The sequence below is a fragment of the Ammospiza caudacuta genome, chromosome 4, assembly GCF_027887145.1.
Source record: "Ammospiza caudacuta isolate bAmmCau1 chromosome 4, bAmmCau1.pri, whole genome shotgun sequence".
Classification (NCBI taxonomy): Eukaryota; Metazoa; Chordata; class Aves; order Passeriformes; family Passerellidae; genus Ammospiza; species Ammospiza caudacuta.
Window position 1 is genome coordinate 528098 of NC_080596.1, and position 26755 is coordinate 554852.

At 37.8% G+C, this 26755-nt stretch overlaps 1 protein-coding gene across 3 annotated transcripts; it reads left to right on the top strand.

Annotated features, from left to right (window-relative positions):
• Positions 1 to 39: 39 nt before the first annotated feature.
• Positions 40 to 14722, top strand: FBXO8 (F-box protein 8). Of its 3 annotated transcripts, none has more exons than XM_058803218.1 (6): positions 40 to 217; positions 2176 to 2518; positions 4668 to 4794; positions 11583 to 11701; positions 13153 to 13349; positions 14084 to 14722. In XM_058803218.1, exons 2-6 carry the CDS (start codon positions 2187 to 2189, stop codon positions 14269 to 14271), a joined length of 963 nt encoding a protein of 320 aa, XP_058659201.1. In that variant the 5' UTR covers positions 40 to 217; positions 2176 to 2186; the 3' UTR covers positions 14272 to 14722. The 3 variants fall into 3 exon arrangements, with proteins under 3 accessions (XP_058659201.1, XP_058659202.1, XP_058659203.1); XM_058803219.1 differs by having other exon boundaries at positions 56 to 217; positions 2179 to 2518; XM_058803220.1 differs by lacking the exon at positions 40 to 217 and adding an exon at positions 491 to 1030.
• The last annotated feature ends 12033 nt before the right edge of the window (positions 14723 to 26755 follow it).

Consider the following 26755-nt stretch of genomic DNA (forward strand, 5'->3'; position numbering starts at 1 on the left):
GCGCACGTCACTTCCAGCAACAACAGCGGACGTCAGAGCTGCCCGGGCAGGAGTCGGGGCGGCGGCGGCGGGCTCGGCCTCCCTGCCGAGGCTCCTTCCCTGGGCCTGTCCGCCCGTCCCCGCCGCCAGGCCCGCGCAGCCCCTCCTGCCCGGCGCGGCCCTCGCACGCAGGCGGGCCGGGCTCGTCGCGGCGGCGGTTGCAGCGGAGCTGGCACAGGTAGGCCCCGCGGGGGCCCCTCCGCGGCGCGGACGGACGGGCGGCGCGGCCAATCGGCGGCCGGGGCTCCGGGAGCGGCCCAATGGGGCCGGGGGGCGGCACCCGGCGCGCAGCGATCGCCGGTGCCCCGGGAGCGGGGTGGCCGGGCCGGGTTCCTGTGCCGCTCTGCCGGGGGACGAGCGGCTCTGGCCGGGCCGGGTTCCTGTGCCGCTCTGCCGGGGGACGAGCGGCTCTGGCCGGGCCGGGTTCCTGTGCCGCTCTGCCGGGGGACGAGCGGCTCTGGCCGGGCCGGGTTCCTGTGCCGCTCTGCCGGGGGACGAGCGGCTCTGGCCGGGCCGGGTTCCTGTGCCGCTCTGCCGGGGGACGAGCGGCTCGGGCGGCGGCTCGGCTGCGGAGCTTCTCGGGGCGCGGTGCGGCCTTGGGCGGCTTCGGGCCTCGGCTCCCCGGGGCGGCTCTGGGCCTGCGGGACGGGCTGTGCCTCCCCCCGCCAGCCTGGTGGCCCGCAGTGGGGATTGAAGGGTTTTCACGTTCCGGGGGGGACCAGCAGGCCTCGCTTGCAATGCAGCTGCTATGAACGAAGCTTCAGTTTCGACAGGCTTACGTCGAAGGAAGGAACGTTTTCCTGTTGGGATAATCGTGGCTGCAAATCAGCAGCTGTAGGGCTCAGTTACTATAAAGTGGAGAGTGTTTATATCTAGAGTGCGTGTTGTTTTTTATTGAATAAAATAGAATCCAGTACTAATGCAGCATTAATCTAGATTACGTTTAGCATCCTGTCATGCTTGTCAGCACTGCAAAAGAATTGATTATGCAGTAAGTAGCAAAGTAACATGAGGAAGCAACAATTAGAATTTAAATCAGACTTTGAGAGATAGCAGACAGAGCAAGAGAAGATCAGCGATTTATAAACAAGCTCGATGTTATTTTTACTGTGGTAGCTACTCCAGCCAAGCTATCAAGAGTTTTCAATTAAGATTACATTATTAGACGTTTGAAAACATGCATTTGAGTGGTATACTGAGTCTGAAGATTGAAAATATAGGTTCAAAATAATTTTAAAATATAGTCTTTGACGTCGTTACTTAAAAGGCTTCATAACAATGGGTTTGCTCATCTTTTATTATGAAACCATTCATCCTGGATTATTACAGAGCTGAAAGTAATTACGTGATTGGGAAAATTATATGTGTTCTAACAAATGGCGTATAAGCTGCTGAATAGCTACACAAATAGCAGAGCTTGTGATTTTCAGCAGCTGGTCTTAGACTGGTTTAAATTCTGTCTCATTTTGTTTCTTCTGTGAAATTTCTTCAGTTTGTCCTTAAAAGCAAATATGTTTTTAATTTATTTTTTTACATTACAAAAAGGCTTTTTATACTATTTCTGCAGTGATATTCTCTGTATAAGTATGTGAGTATCTTATGATCAAGGCTTTATGTTATGCTACTAGGTATGAAAGCTTGGAAAGATACTTTTTCTCTTGTTTCTGAGGACTCAGAATCCTTACTGCATTGTCACTGAAGTCATTAAACTTTGTTTTGGTGTCAGCCACTGTGTTATCCAATCATTGACTCTAACGAGTCCTTCATTGACTCTAAATAAGGTCTTTTTGTGAAATTTTGAAGAAAGTCTGAAGAAGTCCAAATGTTTTGAAGCCTAAGGTTTCTTAACTTGCATACAATATAGATAATATTTGGTACTCTTTGAAGAAGCTTATTGTTAATTTTGTAGCTCTTCGATCATGGAAACTTTTGAAAAAATTCTAGGTTTTTTTAATAGGTTTTGTTTTCAGTATTTTTTCAATTGCCCTATGAAGACTGATTACCTGGTCAACATAACTTTGCCAGAACTCACTTTCTACCTATTCAGATCAGCCCTAACATTTCTCTTATGTGCTGAGCCTGTCTTACAAATGTTTACAAATAGCTGTTAATATCTAATTTGGATTTTATGTCCAGCAGGCTCGCAGATGGGTCAGGGACTCTGGAGAATTGCTAGAAACCAGCAATTGCAGCAGCAAGGATACAGTGGACCAGGCTATCTTAGCAGAGAGCATGGTAGGAGGATACCTGCTAACAACAACGTTTCCAATACGAGCCACCGCAAACAAGCTCAAGGAGGCATTGACATCTACCACCTGCTGAAGACAAGAAAATCTAAAGAACAAGAAGGATTCATTAACCTGGAAATGTTGCCACCAGAGCTCAGTTTTACCATTTTGTCATACCTGAATGCAACTGATCTCTGTCTAGCATCATGTGTCTGGCAGGATCTTGCTAATGATGAGCTCCTCTGGCAAGGGTAAGCATGAAAAAAGAAATATCACCTGGGCATAGTAAAAAGTATTAGATTTTAAATTTGCTTCAGTATGTGTTTCTAACCTAGCAAAGGTTTCCTAAGTTAAATGAGATTTGTAAAGAGGAAACATGTATCATTTAAAAATGTGTTATTCTGGATTTCTAATTAGCATGGGGTATTACTGGACATTGCTACATACATAAGCATGCTTGGCACAAGTGTACACGTGTATTATTAAACACCTGGTGTTTGAGATAGCATCACAGGGACTTGTCTTCACTTTTGTATTATCTCAAAGCACATCTCAGGTGTTTGTATCATTACTTCTCTGAACTTTGAACAGTTGTCTAGCTTAAGCAAGCAAGCATATTCAGCCAAACTTCCAAAGGAAGAGAAGTGAGAACTCATCTGCTACACTTGACACAAATTAGGTATCTTTGTTGGAAGATGGCTGTGGAGGGAGGAAAGAAAAGGTTGTTTTTTTCTCAAGTGAAATTTCTGCAGCCTAACACTTGAAACACGTTTATGTATAACATATGCAGAATTTGTATGTCTGGGAAATAAATAAAGGAACATTTTTAAGATAAAATAGTGTAATATCAAAATGTAATTAACATATTCTTTGGTATTTTATGTTTTACAACACTAGGAAACACTGATGAAATCATACTAATCTTTAGAGTAGACGGTCAGCAGAACTTCTAGCTTCTTTCACAACATTTTCTTCTCCCTTAACAGACAATATTACTACTGTAGCAGTTGGGTTGCTGTTCAGGTTGTTTATTTACCTTTCATTATGCTCTATATCTCTTCCTCCCCTCGTCTGTTTCCTTGCCCGGCTGCGTTTGAATTAAGCAGTTTCCCTTCCTATCATGCGTTTGAACCTAGCAAAGGATAATGCAGCATAACTTCTTAGTCACAATTGTTCTGCTGTTGGGGACTGTTCTATTGACAGGAGAAGGAATTCTAGTGAAGGATACCAGTAAGCTTCTAAGTTTGTCAATATGCATTGTACTGTGCTCAGTTCTTGGTCTCAAACCCAACCTAAATAGAAATAAATCCCTTAGACCAAAGCTTGTAGTAGAGCTTCTTAATTACATGCAGTATATATTCTTAACATGTGGGGTGGAGATACATATTTTCCTTGAAGTTCGTTCTGGGAAACAGTTCAACCATTTTTTGTGCAGTCTTTCCAAATAATACTCACATTTATTCCACATTTCTTTTGGTAATGAAAATGCATCCTGATTTAGCAATAGATAAAAATCTCAATTTGCATAATCTCTGTAAAAATCTTCACTATTCCACACGTATAAGGGTGTGTTTAAACTTTGGCAAGTACTGTGGTTGCAGTTCCTAACTCAGTCCAAATAAGACCCAGGTTCCAGAATTGAAAACAGAATCTTTGCTATATCTCCAGTGACTACCTGCTGGGTCCTACACATGGTTCCTAATTAGTTACTGGGTAGGTGTGTTGAAGCAGAACTACCAGTTCAATAAGGAATCTGATGTGGAAAAGGAATTGCCGATGGTATCATCAAAGGAACTGAGATGAGGGACAGAAACTGATGAGACTGATATGGAGTCAGGGTGGAATAAAAAGGAAAGAAGCTCAAAAGTTATAGAAGATAGAGAGGGATGGGACTGGATCTAGTTGTTAGGACTGGCCAGTTAGGACAAGAGGAAGAAGAGTTGGGTGAAGGACAGATGGGGAAAGGGCCGAATTAAAGGCATAATTGTGTGCAGATACAGTGTCCAATTCGCAGCACAACTGGGGCACAGGAAAAGAAACAGAATGTTTTAATCTGTCATAGTACCCCAGGAGAACAACTTGTCACTGTCCTCCAGTGTTCAGGTTCTAGGAGTGCCAGAGATCCCTGCTCTGTGGTTGTCATAATGATGCCACCTACTGGGATAGGTTTTGATGTTGCACTCAAATACACCAAAACCTCTGTGAGAAGAAAACATTAATCATATAATTGAAGATTTTAGAAAAACATGGCAAAATAACTTAATAACTGTTACAGTAACCTACTTCTAACTTTTCTTATAGCTCAAGTATTAGCTTTGCAGTGTTGGTTACATTTTGCTTTTGTAAAATCCATGAAATTTGGAAAGGAATTTTTATAATAGATTAATTCTATTTTCATAGGTTGTGCAAATCCACTTGGGGTCACTGTTCTATATACAATAAGAATCCGCCTCTAGGATTTTCTTTTAGAAAATTGTATATGCAGCTAGATGAGGGCAGTCTCACCTTTAATGCCAACCCTGATGAGGTAAGTGAACTGTTGCTGACAGTAATAAACAATTACAATAATTTTGATTGCTTTTTTATAATTATATCCATCTAAAAACAAAGTTTTAATCAGTGTTTGTTTTACTGTAGGGGTGGTTAATGAGCAGTATCCTGGTCTTTTTTTATAATTGTACCTGTGCACATCATTTACATGACTTGCCTGTTAAGTGGCCTGTACACTTCTGTGGATGCCAGAAATTCATAACCACATATTAACTTAGGAACAAGGCAGATATCCTAACTGAAGAGACAGAGGGGAATTGTAAGAGCATAACATTGAGCTTACATAAATAAAAATGTTAAAATGCAGAGCTTGAGTTTGGTTCACTTTAGACAAAGCAGGATGAGGTATAAAGTCTGATTACTTCTATTGCAATCACATTTTCTTGTCGGGGATTTTCACCTATTTTCACTATCAAGGAGCAAATCTTGAAGTATGAAAAAGATCTACTGCTGAACTATCCTGAAGATCAGTTTGATTTAGTTTCTGTAGGTGTTTATTGTGCACTGTCTTTTCTTATAGAACAATATAAATTTGTCTTCAAAAAAACCCCATCCCTTGTCAGACTGAAAGGTTTTCATTTATAAGTTCATGTAGCTAACTGGAAAAGTCAGTTTCTGCTTTCAGTCTGTCACCTTTCAAAGAAGAAAACAGTTTGAGAGTAGACAGCTTTTGCCTGGGAGATAGACAGTTAATGCCCAAGTGACAGAGAGAGTCTTTTGTGTATAAAACAAGACTCCTGTTTCATGTTTCCTAGGAAAAGAGTGTACACAGTACTGCACAAAAATGCTGTCGGCTTCCTGCATATAGTTACACACATACATGGAAGTGGTAATTGAATAAATCCCAAGTAGAAAAAGGATTGAGATATGAAAAGAAACACTTCTAGGATCAAATTTCACTCAGCTGATATGATACAGAAAGTGTGAACGTGTGATGGGGTAAAATAAATAAAGCAGTTCTGTGAATCTTTGCAATAATGTAATTTCATTTAAGTTCTTGCTTTGTCTCATATTCTGCTTGATTAAGATACCATTACTTTTATCAGTCACAAATAGAGTATTTTGTAATTTTTCTGGTAGAACTCTGCCTTGAACTCTGATAAACAGCATCGAGACATCAGCGCCTGGCCACTTGAGTGATTAGTATTGTTTTTCTGCAGAATTTTCACAAATTTAATAATAAATGTGAAAGCTTTCTAAGTAGATGTAATATTTAGGCAACTTACATGTTTTCAGTAATACATCAAGTATATTGCTGGTAGCATTGTCTGTCCAAATTTTTCTTTGTATTTCAATTTTTTAACACAATTTTTTCATTTAACTATCTCAGTTTATAATGTGCCATTATATTTCAACCTTATTTAAAGTAATCTTGGTATCTTTAAAGCATTTGGAGCCTTCAGAAAAGGCACTTAATAGAAGATTCATTATTTTTAAGGGCAATAAGATCTGCAAATTAGAGCTAACTTACAGCATACCTAAATTAGGTATTAACTTTATTTTGCTACTCTTGCTTCTTGTGGTTATATTTTACAATAGAAGTACAAATACTCTGCTTCAATGAGAGATGAGAACCTCAGGGTATCTCCTAAGGGCTCTGTTCCTCTCTCCCTGTGGAGCACCGTAGCCTGGTAGGAGTCATTCAGGGCCTGAGTTTCAGGAGAATTCACAAATACTGTTGCTTTAACTGTTTACAACTGTGATATTGGCAGAATTATTATTATTATAAGGACACTGTGACTGGAACGTATGAGATGACATTCCACTATTACAAATTGTGTCTCCGAATTTCCTGCCAAACTCTGCTTTACATTTGATAACAGACCTGATCAAATTACTATAAAAATAGGAATACTTACAGCCACAGGAGCAAGATTCTCCAAAGGACACCGCCCATGTCATGAAAATGGGTAACCAGGCTCCACAGCAACAGCTCCAGAGCTAGCGGTGGCTCACGGGGTAGGGAAGAGCATCTGCACACTTTGTGGTAGGATTCTCTGGTTAGCCATTGTTGTGTGCATGGTGTTGTGGTATCTGCTGTAATTTAACGTGTTGGTTGTGTGCATGAGCTTGCATAATTCATAGCAGGTGCTCACATTCTGCTAAAAGGATGTGCCTAAACACATGACATGTAATCTGAAAAAAAAAAAACCTCCAGTGCATGTTTGGGTTGGGGTTTTTGTTTTATTTTGGTTTTGTTGTTTTGGTTTGGGTTTTGGGGTTTTTTTTGTTGGTTGGGTGGTTTTGTTGGGTTTTTTTCGTATGGCGCCACCATTGTAGACAAGATTTTGGAACCTGGTTTTTGTTGTTTCTTTGGAGAGAGGGGATAGTTTAGTGTTAGTATTAGCACTTGAATATAAATATGTTGTTTAATCTGCCTACCTGATTTCTGTAATATTTTATTTTAAAGAGTATATGATGTGTGTGAAATGTTTCTCATGGAGTGCTCATTTCATCTCGTGTGCTTATAACTCAAAATTTGTAAGCAACCAGAAGTTATTTCCCATTGTTTTGTATCCAGTTTCTAACTGCCTACAAAATATTTAGTCAAGTTTATTACATGGATCAATGCTTTGTAGCTAAAATTGAAAATAAAGGTACAAACAAGAATCTTCTGGTCAGGAAAGAAGTTCTATTTTTTTTTTCATCCTTAATGGTTCTAACTGATCTATTTAATAGCATTTATTTTTATGAACCTTGTGGAATCTGTACTGTACCAAAACTCCCTGACTTCAGTGAGGTCAATATTTCCTTTGCACAGCATAATAATAAAGTACAGTAAGACAGTGCTTATACTAAACCTGTCTTTGCACTACTCTGATTGTCTCGTTCTGCAAGCTGCCCTTAGTTTTTGACAGGGAGGCCAGGTTTTTCTGACCTTTTCCTGGTTATAAATTGTTAGCCACTTGTGTAAAGCCACTTGTGTTAGTCACTTGTGTAAATCTTACCTGACTTTTAATTATAGATAGTCTGTAGATGATGGATTGTTTACTGTGCTGTATTTCTAAGCAAAGTTTTGAAACTTGCCCTATTTCATAGCGATCTACTAAGCAAGCCACTTTTGAGATGCCTTGATTGATCAGTCAGAAGAATAGTATGGGTACGTGTATGTTGTAGAGGAAAGAAAATCGTTTGTGTGATTTATAAAAAAAGCTTGAAAGCAACATTGAGCTGAAACTTTTTGATATTTCTACATTAAAATCAGAATGGTTTAATCTTGTAAATTATTAGTTATGGACTCTCTGTAACATGAAAAATATGTCCGCATACTATTTGCAACTTCTGCTATTCTGTTTGGCTCACTGAGACTGTGTTTTAAAGGCATACAGTGAAAGAGACACTGTTTCCAATGTATCTTACATATCGTGTCCACATTTGTTTTGATGTGGACCACCAAATGACTTGATTCCTAACTTAATAAAACAGTCATGAAAATTTGTATTATACAATATCTCATCAATACATTGTTCCAGAACATTGAGAGAGTGTACTTCCCTAAAAAAATGGTAACAATGATACCATATGTGTCTAATTATTATTTATTAATAATGTTAGTGTTACCTAGAATCACCAGCAGAAGTTGGGACCCTACTATACTAGATACTGATTCCAAAATTTCTGTGCCATTAACTTAAGCTATGTCTGGTTTGTTTTGTATGCATATCTAAACAGAGGTGCCAAAGGCAACTACAAAAGTTTTAATGTTGACTGCTGTACTGAAGTGCTCTGAAAGTACTCTTAGCAAAGAAGATAGTCAATGCAGAAATGGAATCAACACTTAAAAGGAAAAGTTTTCCATTTTAGAGATCCTGTATGGATATTAACAAATCCAAAGACTGTTGGAAACAGGTAGAAAACAAGCAAGGAGTATCAGTGCTCTAATAGAATAGCTGGCAAAACAAGCATTGTGTGCAAGGAAAAGAAAAAACTGTAAAAAATAACATACTGAAATAAAACAAGTGGCTTTTGTTGTTACTGTTTGTCTATATTTAAAGTTGTTGTTTGCATGTGTAATTTAAATCAACACTTCCATGCATTAATATTTTATCCAGAGCTGTCTGAAATTCAGAGATAACATGCTTGCCACAGAGGCAAGGTTTAAGGCATCCTTCCTAATTCTCTAATGCTAAGAATATTACAGCCCTCTGAATTAGAATTTTAAAAAATAGTGTATGTGCTCATTCTGCATGTTTCCCAAGTGTTAAAAAGGCCTCTTCAGAGCTGATAGATCATGGCACAGAGTAGCCTACCTGACTGCAGTCAAATGTTTCCTAAGAGAATCACCAGCTGACTGATCTTAGCATAGATTTTAATAGTGTGTAGGGCTACCTACTTCAGCTACTATATATGCCACAAGTGACCATTTTAGCTACCAAAAATGATTTGTTTGAAGCAAGGGTTCTGAGAGGTTTTCAAGGTAGTATTTGCGGTGTTATGGAAAGCAGATTCAATGACATGCTGTAAATCTTGTAAATAAATTTCATTTGCTGTGAGACAAAATTTAAAAACTTAAAAGAGAAATCAGGCTTCTACTGTTGCAAACAGTATTTTTGATAGCTTAGGATGAAATAAAAAGCAACTAAAAACCATGGCATGTGGTGAACTGTATTTTATTTAAACCCTGTTTACCTGTGAATGAGCTGACAAAAGTACATTCACAGGGAAAGATAGTGTCAAGCATTATGTGTGGTAGGGGAGAAAGGAATTAGAGAATAATAATGCAAAAACTTTGTAGCTTGTCAGATGGTGATCCTACACTGAGCTGCAAGTTAGTGCATGAGAAAGAAACTGCAGCATTTACTGTCACAGAGAAACAAACCTACCATCTTAAAGAGGGTGTTATTGTCATCGTGCCTCTGCTGTGTCATGCTAGGTGGTTGCTGGATTGTTGCAGAAGTGTTTATTAATTGCAGCAGGAATGCTATTCAAAACTTCCTCACCAGGCTTCAGTTTGTACTGTCTTAAGCTAATACTTCTTATTGAAGCAAACACATGAATCTCATTAACTTGGGATAAATGTAAAGGAGATATTCTGCTGCTCATCTTACATAAATTCCCAAAATCCTTGTTATCTTCCATTTTTAATTTCTTATTTAGCTGTGACTCGAGAAAGTACTTAACGTGTTGTTCATCCGTATTATGAACAACCTTCAATATGAGCTAATTCGGACTGAAATGCAAGATGATAGAGCAATACATGTTACATTGTCATCCTAAATATAGATTTTTCATAAAATTGGGGCATAACACTGCTAGCTTTTTGGTTTATCTATCTAAAAACCTTTCTGTTTTTATTTATTTTTATAAACCATCATTTAAACAAAATAAATGTGTCTTGATTAACTGCTCTTTTCTATGAATCTATAAGCAAAAACTGTGGACTGGTAAAAATAGCTAGTTAATGCTACACATGTTTTTTGGCTTTTAATTTGTATTCTTAAACATATATTGTAACTATTTTCCTGCTTTATGCAACTAAGATTTTGCTTTACTAAGACACTTCACAAAATGTTCCAAACCTGCACTCAGCCCTTTATTTCTTTTTCACACAGAATTCAAGAGCACTGGGAAGTTTAGTTTATACACACTGAATGATAGGTTGCCCCTACATCTTTGTAGCTGTAATGTAAACTTAAATGGCAGACTTAAAAAATATTGTGATAGTTTGATATCAGAAAATTTATGAAAAAATATTTCAGACATATTTTAAAGGTGATTTAGGTTGTGGCCTTGGTACATTATTTTATGCAGAAATGCACTGTCCTACTCATTTTACATTTCATCCTTATGCTGTAGTCAAGATCTATTGTACTTAAGTATTGCAACACTGCTTGGTAAAAATTGCTGAGAACTGCTCCCAGCCCCTGCCAAATTGAATCAGAAGAACTTGGTTAGTTGTTCTAAGGTTTAGATTGTTGCTGTTGGAAAGTGTGAACATTTTTTAAATCCATTAGTTGGGTTTTGATTTCTGTGGTTGTAAGGAAAATAGTGTTATGCTTTGGGATATTTCAATTACCAGAGAGAATCCAGAATATCACTGAAATACTTTAAATTTGCCATATTTATTCTATTAGAAATGTGTGTTCGGTAAAAGTGTAAAATTCTGGAAATCATGACTATAAATTATATGCAATTCTGTATTTTTAAACTATTTTTATGTTAGGCATAGTGTTCTTATTTATGTGTATGCATATTTATATATGTTGATACTTACCTATGCTTTGAAATCAGCGTGCTTGTGTTTATTTGCATTATTACACATTTAAACAAATGCATTTAATGCATCTGTTTGAATGTGGTACATTGTATACATGTGAGAACATTACTGTTTTAATGAAAGACCTTGAAGACTAAACACATTATGGCTAAGATTTTCTTATTTGCAAAAGTTATGAAATTAACAGTTACGGTCCTTACAACATTTTAAATACTATTACAATAGTATGAAAAGGAAAATGCTGATATACACTGTAAAGAAATTATTAAAGAAACCATCATGCTCATTGTGGGGTTCATAATTTAAAATTTTCTACTATGACTGTACGTAAAATCTCAACCATAACATTAAATTGTCTCTTGGCATTTGATTTATAATTTTAGAGTGTATTCTGCATGTTGAAATGTGATTTAGAGGAGGACGAACCATTCTGAAAAACAAACCAGTTAATTCGTAGGATTACAGTCCTACATTGTGAAGTACAATACTTGTTCCTAAATACATTATGAAGATTAAACATATTTATATGTACCTGTATTTTATCTCAGGGTGTCAACTACTTTATGTCCAAAGGCATACTAGATGATTCACCGAAAGAAATAGCTAAGTTTATTTTTTGCACAAGAACACTGAATTGGAAGAAGCTGAGAATCTACCTTGATGAAAGGTAATTAAAATTTCTCTTAAGGCATTTTCTATTAATTTTCAACGTTCAGCCCCATTTAACAATATTTTGAATGTAGAGATGCCACTTCAGTGATGTAAAAAGGCAAAACAATGCAGCTAGGTAATCGTTCTTCTAAATCTGAACAGTCATTCTGTTCAAGTATTTATGTTACTGTAGGACTTAATAAGAATCCTCAAAAATATCACCTGTAAATGATAAATCTCACATCCTCACAAAATCTTACATAGATATTTTGCTGCTTTTTTTGACTTGATGGGTTTTTTTCCCCTTTCTTGCGGATCTTATTCAGAAAAAGTAATTATCACTTTACAAAGGAATGATGGCTTTTTAACTAACGTTGAATCATCTAACCGTTATTTGGTTGTCTGAGATTTCTTGATTGGAAGTTGCACACACCTCCTGACAGGGAAGGGAGCAGCCTCTTGGAGACATCAGGAGCTGCAGAGGGGAGCTCTGTCCCTGCCTGATGTTCTGTCTCCACAGTGCTTTCTCATGCCCTCGGCTTGGGGGAGGGCAGTATCATGGAGGAGAATAGTTACTGCACCTCAGTAGGAAGAGCAGAGGGCCAACAGCGCTTCAACAGGAATTCTCTCCTGCTTCTCATCCTCTTCAGCCTGTGCTACTAAAGGAATAAAAAGAGTCTGTAATGTTATCACCACTGGCAGTCCTGTGCAGTAAAACTTGAGATTTATAAATCTCCTAGACGATAATAAAAATACAAACCATTTAATGGATGAGATTGCAAGTTAAATGGCAGTAGGAGTCACTAACATTATCTTCCCTTCATAAACAGCGTATGATCAGACACTAAAAATAAAAACTACTTTTTAAAATGTTGAAACTCACAAGCAGGGTAAAAATCAGGTTAAACATAGGAAAACGTTCTTAGGTTCACTTCAAATTTGCTTCCAAATTTTTTTCTACTGTCTTTTTTGCATCTGACAATATAGGTGTGGTCTGAATCTTTTATGTGTGTTTGTGTTCAGTGCAAAGTACTTGAGGACATCACATTCTGGTGGACTTCCATGAGCAAATTTTGCCTAGCTGAAGCCTGGTTTTAACAAGACAGTCCTGTAACAGCTTCTACTTAGACATCAAAATGTGTGGCATGCATCAATCTATTCCCTTTACTGTCTTTTTAATGGTTTTGTCACAGATTAAAGGAATCAAAGCCTCTGTGTAGACCTTGATTGAATATATATACAAACTTTGAGTTCTTATTTGTGTATGTTTTTATAGTATTTGGCCACAAATAGACGAAGAATGTGTGTTTATATTATCTTTGTGCTGTTAGTGATAATTTTGCCTTTTAACAAAACAAAAGCTCATACTATTCTAAAGCTTTAATTTTTATTTTTAACATCTACACATTTTCATATTTAAATAGTTAAAAGAAACCTTTCTAATGATACGGGTTTTTGTTGTTCCAGGAGAGATGTTTTGGATGACCTTGTGACGCTGCACAACTTCAGAAATCAGTTCTTGCCAAATGCACTGAGAGAGTTCTTCAGACACATTCATGCTCCTGAGGAGCGTGGGGAGTACCTTGAAACTCTCATAACAAAGTTCTCTCACAGATTCTGTGCTTGTAATCCTGATTTGATGAGAGAGCTTGGCCTTAGCCCTGGTAAGCAAAAATGAGCTGTGGATCAGTCTTTATACTTCTGGATGATGCTACTATTTCTGACAGCTTAAATGTTGGCACCTAAACGTGTATATCTGAAAGTACAAAATTGAAAAATTTTGTTGAAGATTTTTTTCATTTAAAAAAAAACCCAAAAAACAGAGATTCTTTTAGCTGATTAGTTTGGTTTATTTCCATGGTATCTTTCTTCCATTTTTGTATGTTCTTTGAGCTTTTTTCGTTTCTGAAGTTCCTCTTGCAGAGTTTTACACACTTAACGTTTTACCTTGTGGATAGTCTCACAGAAATGAAAGGGAATATTGGGCCGCATACAAGCTAACAAGTATTTCTAATTGGTTGGAGGAGGCAGTTTTTAGCAGTGTAACTGCTTACATATTTAAAAGATAAGGATGTTGGCTTTAGTTGATTCAAACTTCAGGAATCAGTTTAAATGAAAATGTATAAGGCCCTTAGTGGCTTTTGGGTTATGTAGAAATATTAAGAGATTTGTAAATTCTCATTTGGCAGTGTGCTGACATTATCACTTTGAAAGTTGCCATATTAAATTTTATTTCTATGGATACCCTTCTGAGTAGTTGTACATATACGTGTATGTATATGTGTATAAAGTTATGAACCTAGATGACAAAGATCATAAGGTTCTTAGACAGGGAAAAATACTTTCAATGATCCCAGTTTCTTTTTTAAACTTTTTTTATTTATTCTCTCTTGTCTAGATGCAGTTTATGTACTGTGTTACTCTTTGATTCTCCTTTCGATTGATCTAACAAGCCCTCACGTGAAGAACAAAATGTCAAAGAGGGAATTCATCCGAAACACACGACGAGCTGCACAGAATATTAGTGAAGATTTTGTAGGGCACCTTTATGACAACATCTACCTTATTGGCCACGTGGCTGCCTAAAAGCACAATTTGCTAGCACTTAAAATTTGTAATTTTCAGAAACTACATCAATTCAAGATATTAATTATTTTGTAGAGATGGGGGTTATTTTAGTGCTGGTCATTCTAACCTCTGTATGCAATCAAAGTTTGTGTGTGTAAGTGTGTGTATGTGTAAACTACCTTTTCTATCTATTAACTGTGGGAGCAGAACGACTTTTTTTCATAATTTTTTTTAGTTTTGCACAAAACAATGCCATTAGTCTGACACAGCCATTTATGAATGTTAAACTGACATTACAGTCTAAGCTGAAAAAGTGGTGAATTTGTGCATTAGATCTGCTTGAAACTTTAATAAGTTCATTCTTTTTAGAATACCATGTAATGTGTATATATTTAACTAAAGAGATTTATAATCATAATTATTTTATTGTAAAGTATTTTAACTAAAATTTCTCCTTTTATCTCTTAAATTAGTGTTTGACTTTTCGTTTGCATTTTTTTACAATGCTAACTACCTCAGATACCTAAGTTAGAGGAACATTGATCTGAATACTACAATAAAGTTTATTCTAGGAGATGATAGAACACTTCTAAAATATTGAAGCTGATGTTTTATACTATAGTTATTAACTTGAATTAGCATGTTGCCAATCTGCTATTCACTCAGTTTTAAAGATTACAGGCTCTATTTTAGATGAACCCTGATGCCATGAAGGGTTATCCAGGGGAAATCATGCAGTGTACAGAGAGGTTTACATCGTTTTACATACACAACTTATTTTGCAGATACTGGTTTTTGGGAAACAGGACAACTACAATCACCTGTTCAGCACAGTAGGCAAGAAAATCTGAACAGGGAAAGTGGTAGGAGTGAGTAATATGCTGCTGCTTTCGACGGGTTCCCTCAGTCTAGAAGTGTCAATGATGGAAATGCCTTGGCAAATGTATACCAGATGACTTGTTGCTAAAGCTGTTAAAAACTGACAGTGCAAGATTAGAGCAGTGACTGTGCAGCATTGGAGAACTGTTTCAGAGTCAGATACTGAATTACTTTCTAAGTTGGTCATGTAGCTAGATTTTAAACAGCTCTAAATTTGTGGAAAAACTTCAAAAATTACTTGGTCGGGTTGTGTCTTGACATTTTCTGAAGTGTGGAGGATATTAGCAGTGGAACTGCTGTGCTTGTGCAGAAGTTGACTAAGGGTTTGCCTAGGTTTTGTTCAGACAACTCTAGGAACAGTTGATATAACATGTAGTTGAAGAGCTGTTCCTGATTATGTTTGTTTACATAATATTCAGCTATCAGTAGTGTCTGGATACATCATGGTAGCAAGTATATTTCTTTTTCTCTACTGTACCATGAGGTGATGTGGGAAGGTATTCTTAATCTGTAAAACAGAACTAATCTGAGTTTTTTACATGGAAAGTCTATTGCAGAGCCAGGAATTTCATTCAGGAATGACCCCTCACAGCCATGCCCTTTGCCTATGCTGCTGCTTTCTGTTTAGCACCTAGGGAGTGTTACCTTTGTTTTAGATGTGAGAAGGACAGTCCATACAAGGGCTACATAAATTATGGAAAGAAAAAGATGTAGCTGTTACTATTTCAAGTGTTTATAGCTCTGCTCCACTAACCAAAATGCATGCAAAAAAAGTACTTTTTTATTGCACTACCTTTTATCAAGTGTAAATGCCACTGCATTTATGTAGCATACACTGCCAAAGCCAGGAGCCAGCAATATTGTGGCCGTGTTCCAGACAGGTTTACAGTATCACCTGCCTTGCTCAGGATAACTACTCCTCACCCAGTGTTATGTCATGTATTGCAGAAAGTCCAAGGATGCGTTCTGCAGTGGTCAATTAATCTCAAACACAAATTAAGAGTGTATGGTACAGTGGGGAGCTTTGTTTAAGGCACAGATATCTGCTGCTATACTACAGGGAAAAAAAATTGAAAGCTTTTAATGTAATTTGTAAGACCAGTTATAAAGGACAAGTGTCTCTGGGCTCTTTAAAGTGATTTGAAGTGGAGACAGCAGAATATAGTTTCCTAAGAAACACTCCTCAAAGGTTACACATTTTAAAAGAAGAATTCAGTGAATTTTGAAATTGGAACTTTTCTTGTTAGAAAATATTTTCTTCTCAAACCACAAATGCAGAGCGAGGTTTAATTCTCTTCTGGCATAGGTTGACATTAGTGATACTGGTTTTGATTTCGCACTAGTAAGAAAGTATGAATTGTTAGTCTGGATTTCTCCTAATTTCCCGTTACCCTGATACAGTACAAAACCTTCAGGCAGGCAGAACATGTTTTTTCTGGAATAGATGAGTACATCTATTAGCAAGGTCTAGAAAACTTCTAGGCCAGCGTAGAAGCCAAGAACATAAATTAGAAACAGAGTGATACAATTCAAGTTTCCATAAGACAAGGCTGGGGCAAAAGAAAACAAAACCCTAATGACATGCAGATAACAGCATCTGATCTTCACAACAGGATTTTGAGCAGTGTTAGAGGATTAGCACCCAATTCATGCTCTACATTGTTACTAACTCAGAGTGGAACAGAAAACAGCAAACACAACTTGCCAAGTGTGAATCCCCTCAGAGTCAATCACCAAGTAACTAATTAATACAGACATTTCTGCTGTCATTTTTCTTTCAGCAGTTTGAGTCTAACTCTAAAGTGGCTGAGAAGTAATTTTTTGCATTTTAGCAGTCTAGACTTTACATGAAGTTAAACAATTGTCTGTCTTAAAAGGAGAGAAAAAAATCTTAATCAAGTGTAACAGTACTCTTAAAAAGTGAAAAAAATTGTCTTGGTTGTCCTCCAAAAACTCTTTAAAAAACAGTGTTATGCAGTGTTTTCTTCAATGCACTTGGTGTCTCCATGCACATTTTAAAATAATGATATTTCATTGATCCATGTGTCACTAAATGATGCAATGTGGATATAGCTCCTTGATCAAGCACTTCGGAAGACTTAGGCAGAGGATCTCAAGCTGAATCATGTGAGCATGATCATGCTTATAACTGTGAAGTGTTTCCCAAGCTATTGTGATTCCGCCACTGCATGTCCTTTGAACTTTGGCCATGTGGTGTTGCCTTAACTCTTAACTGTATGCACTGTACACTGCACTGAAGGAAGAAGTGAGCCTGCAGCCCATCCCTCTGCAAACACTCACTGTTCTGTCCTAAAAGACACTAGAATTTTTCTTAATGGCCATTTCTGTTTGGTAACTTCAGTATACACAGATGTGACAGATGGAAAATTTTCTGTTCGTGTTGGGAAAATGAGTGTACCTGTGTCCATGTAAAGTGTCACACAAATGCAGCTCATGTTTGATTTTATTATGAAGTCTGAGGCTCTGATTGCATTTATTCAAGGAATATGGCATATATTAGATATTCACATAGCTTAGCTATACACAGCATCTGATATTATGTGTTTTCTCAGACTCTATTTCTGTCTAAAATACCTTCCATTCAAACTCTAAACAACACATTTATACAGTTTTGGCTTTCTAAAATAAATCAAAGCTGCTGCAACATAAATCAACCCAAACAAATACAAGTTTGAGATGTGTTTGTCGATTTTGAAGTAAGTGAGAAATTTGCATTCAGGAAAAAAATTCAATTTGTTCTCTTTAACCTTTCCCTTTCACTCCCCACATTGGAAAAAGAAAAAATGTAAACAGTTTCAAAATACAGCTTTAAGAAAATAAACTGACTAGCTGGGCAAATAAGTTATTATTTCTTCGGTATTCTGCAGTTTATTAATGTTCTTAAGTTTATCAACGAGGAATTGCTCTTTTTCAAAGTGGTAATACTTTTGTTCTCTGTGTAAGGATGTCATTGTGCAGTCTGATACTGTTTATAGCTCTGTTTTTAGAAAACAGGTATTATTTTAAGCACTTAAACAAAATTGAGGTGTACCTCCTTGATCATGTTAAAATGTCAAAATTATAATAAGTATTTGGGAAAGTCAGATTTACTTGCCCTCTATTGAATTAGGATTATTTTTTCCTTTTAAAATATTTCATGGGTGTATTAAAACTAATAAACGTTGAGGCTGATGACTTGTTCTCTGCCATTGCAAAATCTCCCACTCTAAGCTCAAAAGCACCATTAAAGTGGGCAAAGAACAGATTCCTGTGTCTCACATCACCATGTTATGGTTTTAGTTTGCCTTGAAAGAGAAATACAAGTTTTTATAATCTGCATTTAATAGTGATTTTAGTAAGATAAAATTTTATGTGATAATCTAATACTATTTATGAGATGTTTAAAGTTCAGACTTGCCATGTGCAATTAAATCATAATCAAATAGATAGGAGTATTTACAGAAGTGTGTCTATAAAAAACCTAAAAGAGATCACATTGCTTCTTTATCACCTCAGTGTTTTTTACTAATATTAATGTTAATAAATTTGCAGTTTTCCTTTCTTATTCATATAAATATGGTTAGAGAAAATATTTAAAGGGAATACTTCCATTTCCTGTGTGAAATTCACTTGCAAAAACAAACTTTCTGTACTTAAAATATTAGAAGAGCAAAAAAACTTCAAGTCATTGAAAGAAAAAAGAGGCTCTTAATTTTCAGTTGTGTGGTTCACTCATAGACCGTAATAGAGAAAACAAGCAAAAGGCACTTACCTGATTCTCAGCAATCAAAAAAAAAAGCATTTTTTAAGCTTAAGAATAGTCTATGTGTACCTAACAGAAATCAAACGTGTTTTTGTGAAAGCAGTATGGTCAGGATACCAGTTCTTTTCAGAGAGAGTATTCATTTGTAAAAGTTAGCTTTCTTCTTGGCGGTGTTGGAGTGGAATGTTGGATTTAATTTAAAATGATTAATGAGATTTTGTCAGACTCCTGCCTTTACCACCACTGCAGTTTGTCAGCACAACAACCTGGGAAGCCAGGACGCCACTCTGTCGCCCAAAACTGCTTTCCAGGAAAAAATAAACCCCAGTAACTAGTGCCAGGTACGTGTCGATGGTATTGTCTTTCAGCTGCTGAAAGTTTAACTCTAAGCTGGGGCATTTACACATTCTGAGGAAGTGAACCTCATTTGTTATTTCAATAGTCTGTTTTTGACAGTGGATACCAGTGTGAACTTAAATTTTTAGAGCAAGCATAGCCATTTTTTTAACCTTGTGGAAAATCCTATAATCCATGCAGAAGAGAAAGACTTTAAAAGGGAAAAATATGTATCAAAGCTTATTTAGTGAAGTTTTTCTGGAGAAAGACCATCTGAATACTGTATTCTGTTAGGAGGAGCTCATCCTTTGAGCACTGTGCATGCCAGTAGCCTGCTGAGTGGCAAGGAGTGTTCTGTTGGACTTGAGACAGATGCATCAGTGTGTGTGCCAAGAGCCAAAATCTGACAAGTTTGCGATTCTTCTCATGTATGACCATAAAATAAGCAAATGAGTAATTCTTTTGAAATGTAAGGTTGATATTGAAAATTATTTACAATTTGTCTTCTTTGCTTTCCTTGTGGAAGTTCGTTCTGTTGGTCTACAGTTTGAGCATTGTGTTTTCTTACACATGAAATACTCAGAAAGATTATTTCAATTTCAAAAGCAGCCTTCCCCTTCTGAGAAAACATGCCTGCCTGCGCTGTGCAAGTCCTCCTGCAGTCTCATGGTGCTGTATCAAAAAACTGACCTTGAATTCACTCCTGCAGACCACTTTATACACCAGTTCTATCCATTAAATCAGCAGGCAAAAAATGCTGCAGGCATCACAGAGATGGAGGTGAAAAAGAGTTTGCACTGCTCTGCTGCCCCAGGCAGGACCTACTCCTTTGAGGGGCATGATGGCACGTTTTCTTTGCGTTACTTTTATCTTAGCTTGTTTTCATATGTAAAAAAAATATTTTCACAACTGCAGTTTCCCTACCTTCATATCCAGAATTCAGGCTAATTGTCATAATTTCATGTAACACAACTGAACTGAAATATATTTTTATAACTGCAGAACTTCTTGAGTTTACTTGCCTTTTGCAGCATTAATCACCTGCTGATTAGTGACAAAACAAACAAGGAAATCACAGAAGTTCTTTACAAGTGCTAAAGAAATGCATCTCTCAGCGTGCTTCTTAGTAACAATCAAGATGCTGTATTTTTTCACATTAAATGTAACTTCTTGTTTCTATATTCCACTTAGGAATTTATATCAATAAAAGTATTTATTACTGTTCCACACTGTCTGAAGTCTGACAGTACCATTTCTGATTTGTACTAGCAAAAGCTGACCTTTTTGGGATTTTTTTCCCATGGAATAGTAGAAAAAAATTAAATACTCAACATTCATCTATTACTGCAAAAATACAATGAGAAATCCTTGAATTTTTTCCCATGTAAATAAGATTTAGATATGTAATAAAATACAGAAGTCACATGATAAGTAAAATCAGCTTTTGTTAAATCCTTTTTCAACTTTTTAAAAGTAAAATATTATCTCCTTTTCTTGGTGTTAAGTCTTCACAATGTGTGTAGTTCTGCATAACAGATACTGAAAATCACAGCACTTAAAGGGCTAATTTGAAGATCTAAATGGAACACAGACATTATTCTGGCTTCTTATGTAAGATAGATTTTATTTAAAATCATAAAGACTCTGAAGACTACTGAAAATTAAATTAGTGATATTTAATAATATTAAGTTAAATTGTCAGTCGTAAATCAAGATGTATAGCCTGAGTCTAAAGACTCAAATTAAACAAAAAAAAAAGCAAAGGAAATTTTCTCTGATAAGACTTTATTAAAGCTGAAATTTAGTTGGTTTTAATGTAGATTGAGACAGAAGTTTTGAAGAGGTGAGATTGGTGGTCTCTGTGAGAGGATACCGGGTCCTCATCTTCCCTCTTTCCTGCAGTAACATAACAGCTTTTCTGCCTGCCCAACACATCTGTGCCCCTCCACAGCTGTCCATAGGGAACAGGAAAAGTCTTTCTTTGCAATCTATACCTCTTCCACCCAAATTAGTAAACAGCATGTAGTCTTGTTATTTTTAAAATATAAAGTGTTCTCTGTAATATCTTCACAGTGGTTAAATAACAGAGACAAGAGAAATTAGCAGTCAGGAGGTACTTTCAGTGAGTATCAGTATTTTCTAAGTACAGACAGTTCTATTATACAAAAGCAATAGAAAAGGAAGCCCGTGTTGCAAAGTGGACAGTTTTATGTCAATAACTTCCATCCATTCCAAAACCATCCACTAATTCATTTTGTGCTAATTAATGATCTTTAGTCTGTTTTAGAAGTTGTTAACCAGAAATTTGAACTAAGAGTTTTACCCAGATAATACTTGGAGAAGCTTATCTGCATTTTCCTCACCACACACCTAACAAGTTACACCCTAGTAAAGTTGTTGCCCTGCCTCTGTCAAAAGCAGATTGGTAACTAAATGGAGGAGATTCAGGATGTCATTACATTGGAAGAAGTAAAGGTTTAGAAGTATCTTTAATGACTCACCTCCTAACAGTGCCATGGTCAACACACTGGGTAAGGTAACAGACGTCACTGTGTTACCAACTGAAGCAAAGCAGTGTTCTCACATCTTCTTGGATGAAATATTCTCAATAAAGAAGAGGAGCCAAAAGCAGGCTGAGATTTTGGAGGCTTCATGCTTACTACAAATGGTGCTAGTAATACTGTTACTTCATACAAGTAGTGCCAAAATGCATTTAACCTCAGAGAAAAGAGAATTAGTCAAATTCAATGATCATGATGCAAAGGAGATCTGTAACATAAGTAGCAGAGTCCCACCTGTACAGGTGCAGCAGTGTGTTGGTGTAAAGGAAAAGGTGTCTCAGTTTTTGTATGTAACTATATTAGATTATAACTATATATTAGATTATAACTATAATTTTCTCAAGCAGTGATTAAAGCACCCATTTGGCTTCACCCCCTTTGTAGCCAGGCCTCAGTACAGAGGTGTAGCACATAATGGAGCACAGGAGAATTTGTGTGCTAGTAGGTTGATGAGGTAACCCGTCTGCTGTTGCAGGCACTTCTCACAACCAGCCTTTGGTGAATCAGTAGCATTGCACAACCTTCTGGAAAGACATTTGTCACTTGCCATATTACAAAGATTAAAAGGAATACTCAAAGGCAGAAGGAAGCCAGGTTATGGTGTGGAAGGGGTGAGGTGTTGATACTTCCAATACTTATATAATACTTTCAATACATACATAATATATATTTCTATCTCCCTTTCTTCCCTTTTCACTTGCTTCATTTCCAGACAAGATTGTTTATATTAGTCTTAACAATCATTTAACCCAGAATACAAAAAAAGCCCCAGCAAAACAAACTGAATCTTTGAGGGTAAAAAAAGTGTGTGAGTTTTCACAGTTTTTCCACAACATTAAAATAACAATAAAATTATTAAGTATTTACAGAGTCTTCAGATACTACTTTAATTTTTATATTTTATATGGTATTTTAACTGGAGATTGTCAGTTAATACATTTATCACTCATTATGTCAGTCTTACACAACACAAATCAAGGCAAGATTCAGAGAAAAGCCTCCATAATATATTGCTATGAAAAATAATACATTGTATCCACAAGAATAAAGCTGTAATTGATGAAGCATTCTCTTATATGGTGATAAGCATAAATTATTATATAAAAATGAAACTGCCTTTAAACAAGTACATGATCCCATCCATTTTAAACACAAGTCCTTTAAAGGGGAAGGTCTTAGATGTAAACCCAATCCCTATTCTTCTGACCGTACACATCTTTAAACACATTAGGTTTCTGAGAAGGCAGTGACACAATTTTGCAACTGTTTATATCACCAAAACAAAGTCAGCTTGGAAGGTCATCACCAAAACCCACTCTCCTGACCTGAGTAATTTTTGTTTAGGCTCCTTATAGGATTTGTTTTGACAGATAACAACCACAGAGTGAAATGACCAAATACCAAGTTTATTCTTGATGCAAAACATTACACAACAAATGCAGTAATTTCAAAAAAAATAAAATTGTTCCTGACAATAGTGCCATAGAGGCAATGCAGTCACAATGTCTATCCTGAGCAAAATCAGTACTCTGGTCCTCAATTTTACAAGCTTGTTTGGCAGGTTTTACCAGCTGGGAAAAGCTCCTCTGGATGCTTTCTCTTAGAGCACAACTTCTGCTCTCTGAGCATCATTGCCCAGGCTTTCCTCAATGCTCACTAGGCAGAAGAAGGAGCCACTGTTTTGGATCATAGCAGCATGAGAACAGCTCTCAAATTCTGCAGTACCAACCTGTCCTTTATTTCAGTGGAACTCCTAATTCACACCAGTACAGAATATGTCCTTCTCTTGTAAGTTCTGAAACTTGATTATTTTTCTCCTACCTTGATGTGCAACTATTCTTTCTGCATTACTGGGATGTTCAAACTGGTTGCTCTCTTCATTTTATGGGTTCCTTGTTCACACACGTCCTTTTGCAAGAAAAAGGCTCAGTGTCAGAAAGAGAGAGCACAAACTCCGTGCTGTGCAGAGCTCTTATTATCAAAAGATCATTAAAAAAAAAAAAAAACAGAATAAAACAACACAGTGCATTTGCAAGGACCTATCCCTAGATACAAAATATGTTTCAAATTAAGACTAGAAATGACTGCAACATAAAGAATACTTTGCTGACTAGAAAATCTGGTAAACTCATGTCCTTTACAAATATATCTATTGCATCGTATTTTAAAGTGGTCAGGCTTCATGTTTTCAGCCACATATTTTTGAAATTGTCTCTCTGACTGTAAGCATAATATTTTATGGTTTTTATAAATCTGACTTGCTTAGACACTTTTTTCTTTCTGTTTCCCAATATTTCTGTTGCTGGTATTAAAACACACAGTGTACCATAACTTCCTAGCAATACCTTCTACTTTTCCACTGTGATTTCCTGACTTGTCAGAATCTTTCTAGATATGGTTTCCCTTAGGCTTATAGAAAAAAAAAATTGTAACTACTCCAGAATTGACAGGGTTTATACATATATATTTATGCCTTGTATATATCCTAGGCTCCTGGTCTGCTTGCTTGCCTGCGTGATTGATTGACTGTGTGCTGAAAGTTGTTTATGGACACCGGCAGGCCCCGTATTTGTACATTTCTGCGAACGCCCCGAGAAAAGCCAGCGCCGGTGATCTCGCTGTTGGCTCTGTTCCTGCAGCCTCAGACAGGAGCACAGTCACGGCGGTGCTTGTGACTGATGCTGCCGGGGCGCTGCCCTTCCTCCTCCTCCTCCTCCTCCTGCCCCTGGCCCCGGGCTGCAGCCGGAGGCTTTGCGGGACGGCGGCGGAGCGGAGCGGCCCCGGGGATTGCCGGGGCGAGCCGGGAGAATTAATCAGCTTGTCCTTGCTCAGGCTCCCGGGAGGCGGGGGACGGCCTGGGGGCAGTGACATGGGCTTTGTGTTTTCTTCTCCTGTTTCACGAGGGTCCCCTGTTCCCCCAGAGTGACAAACGGGTCGCTTCACAGCCGCGTCACCCGGAGCAAAAATAAAATGATGGCAAGGAAGTTACCCGCGGGTTGAGAAGGCTTAGTTGGATGTTTTATTCATGTTAGAGCCCCGCCCCGCCCGTCTCCACCTGCCAGGCTCGGGGCCGGGAGGATCCCTGCCCTACGCCCCCATCCGGGGCTCCTTTCCATGTGGATCCCATTATCATCATTTGCTCCTGGTATAACGGGGATTAAGGCGATTAGAATGAAAATAATTAAATGATTTTTCAATTCACCCCTTCATGCAAGGTGAAAAGAGGGGGAGAGAGAGAGAAGGGAATCTATCTGGAGAAACAGAGATAGGGGCTGTGATTCCCTTTTGAAAGGGATAACTTTTAAAGGAACGGAAGGAAAGGGGGGAGCCCTCGCAACTGTCAAGTGTTTTCCAAACACCAGGTTAATGCTGGCCAGACCTTTGTTGCCACGTGGCCCTACTGTTTTCAGGTAGGTTTTCCAACCTGTAATTGTTAAATCCCAGCACTGAATAATGAAATCAAAATAAAACCAAAAAAATTCTCGGACGCTTTGGGGTTTTGTTGTTACTTTGGAGGTAGGAAGGTGAAAAAAAATCTTTTGGGGGTGGAGTAGTTTATTTCTTTGTCGGCTTTGTTGTTTGTTTGGGTTTTTTCCCTGTTACAAGCGAAATTCCTCTATTTCATCATTTGGAATACAGCCATATTCCTGATGAAAGGATTTAAACATTTAAAAATAACAGACGGCTTTTAATCTGATAAAGGGATAATCGTTTCCTCAGCTTCTCTTCTTTTTCAATGAAAGTGCTCTAACAAAACTGCTTATATCCATATGCACACAATCGCACTTTGTGTTCATTTAAGTATCTTTATAAATCCGTACCTCAGTATTTACTGTTTTCGTTTGCACGGATAAAATTTAGATATTAAATCTGTGTCCGAGAAAAGGCAAAAATTCAAAGATAAATAATTACAAGTGCCTTCGCTTTCTTCTCTTTTTCTCTTCCCCCCGCCCCCCAAGGTAACATTAATATTCCAGAGTATATTAAAATACAGTTGTCCGCCTGGGGAAATTCGCGTGAGATATTTTCAAAGACCGAAGGAGATCCTGCCGAGGACAGTGGAAGTTGCTCTGACGGTCGCGCCATCCGATGCTGCCGGCGGTGCCGCGGCGCTTGCCGGGGGCAGGACCGCGACTGCCGGCACGAAACCCCCTCTGCCCTGGCCCGGAGAGGCAAAAAGGCACTGCAACCAGCCTAATAACTTCAAATGGGCAGAGACGGCGATATAACACGTCCCTTCACAGCTTACAAGGAACGAGATTAAAATTTACCCCCCTGAAAGGAGCGCTGCTGATGGAGGAGGAAGGCGAGCCGGAGACATGCAGAAAATGCGAAGTTTACAGCCCTAATGCCTCTGGTACCCGAAGGCACAGCGCCGGAGTGGGTAATTCCTTTTACTAATTACTTCACAACAAGCAGATCAAAAAGAAAATCTTGTAGGAAGGACTTCAGGATCTGCAGGAGAGAATAACGTTCCTGTGCTCCTTGCATACCCGAAAATCCTAACATAAATATTGTGGATGCTCTGCTCTCACCGGCATTAAACACGTCTGCCCGCAGGCAACGCCGCGGTTTGGTTTTAAAAGTTCTTCTACATCTGGAAAATTGCGCTGCCGGGTGCTGTTATTTTTTAAATAGTACATGTTTTAGGGTAAAATTTAAGCATAGACGTTTCTTTGAATCAACGCGGAGGAGAAATCCCGCTTGTTGACAAAAGTTAATTTTCAGCTATTAGAGAAGTTTGTAACTTCAAATATTTTTCTTTCGTCTATAAACGCTATTGGCCTGCTTTCATAGTTACTAAAAAATTTATCCGTGAGATCGAAGGCTGAAATCCGGCATTCATTGGGCGCTAACTCCTTTAGTAAATACTTGTTCTTACCGGCAGTGTGATTCCTACCTCCGAAGCGCTCATTAATGCCAAACCTGCGGCTGCGAGGCGCTTCTCAGCTACCCATAAAAC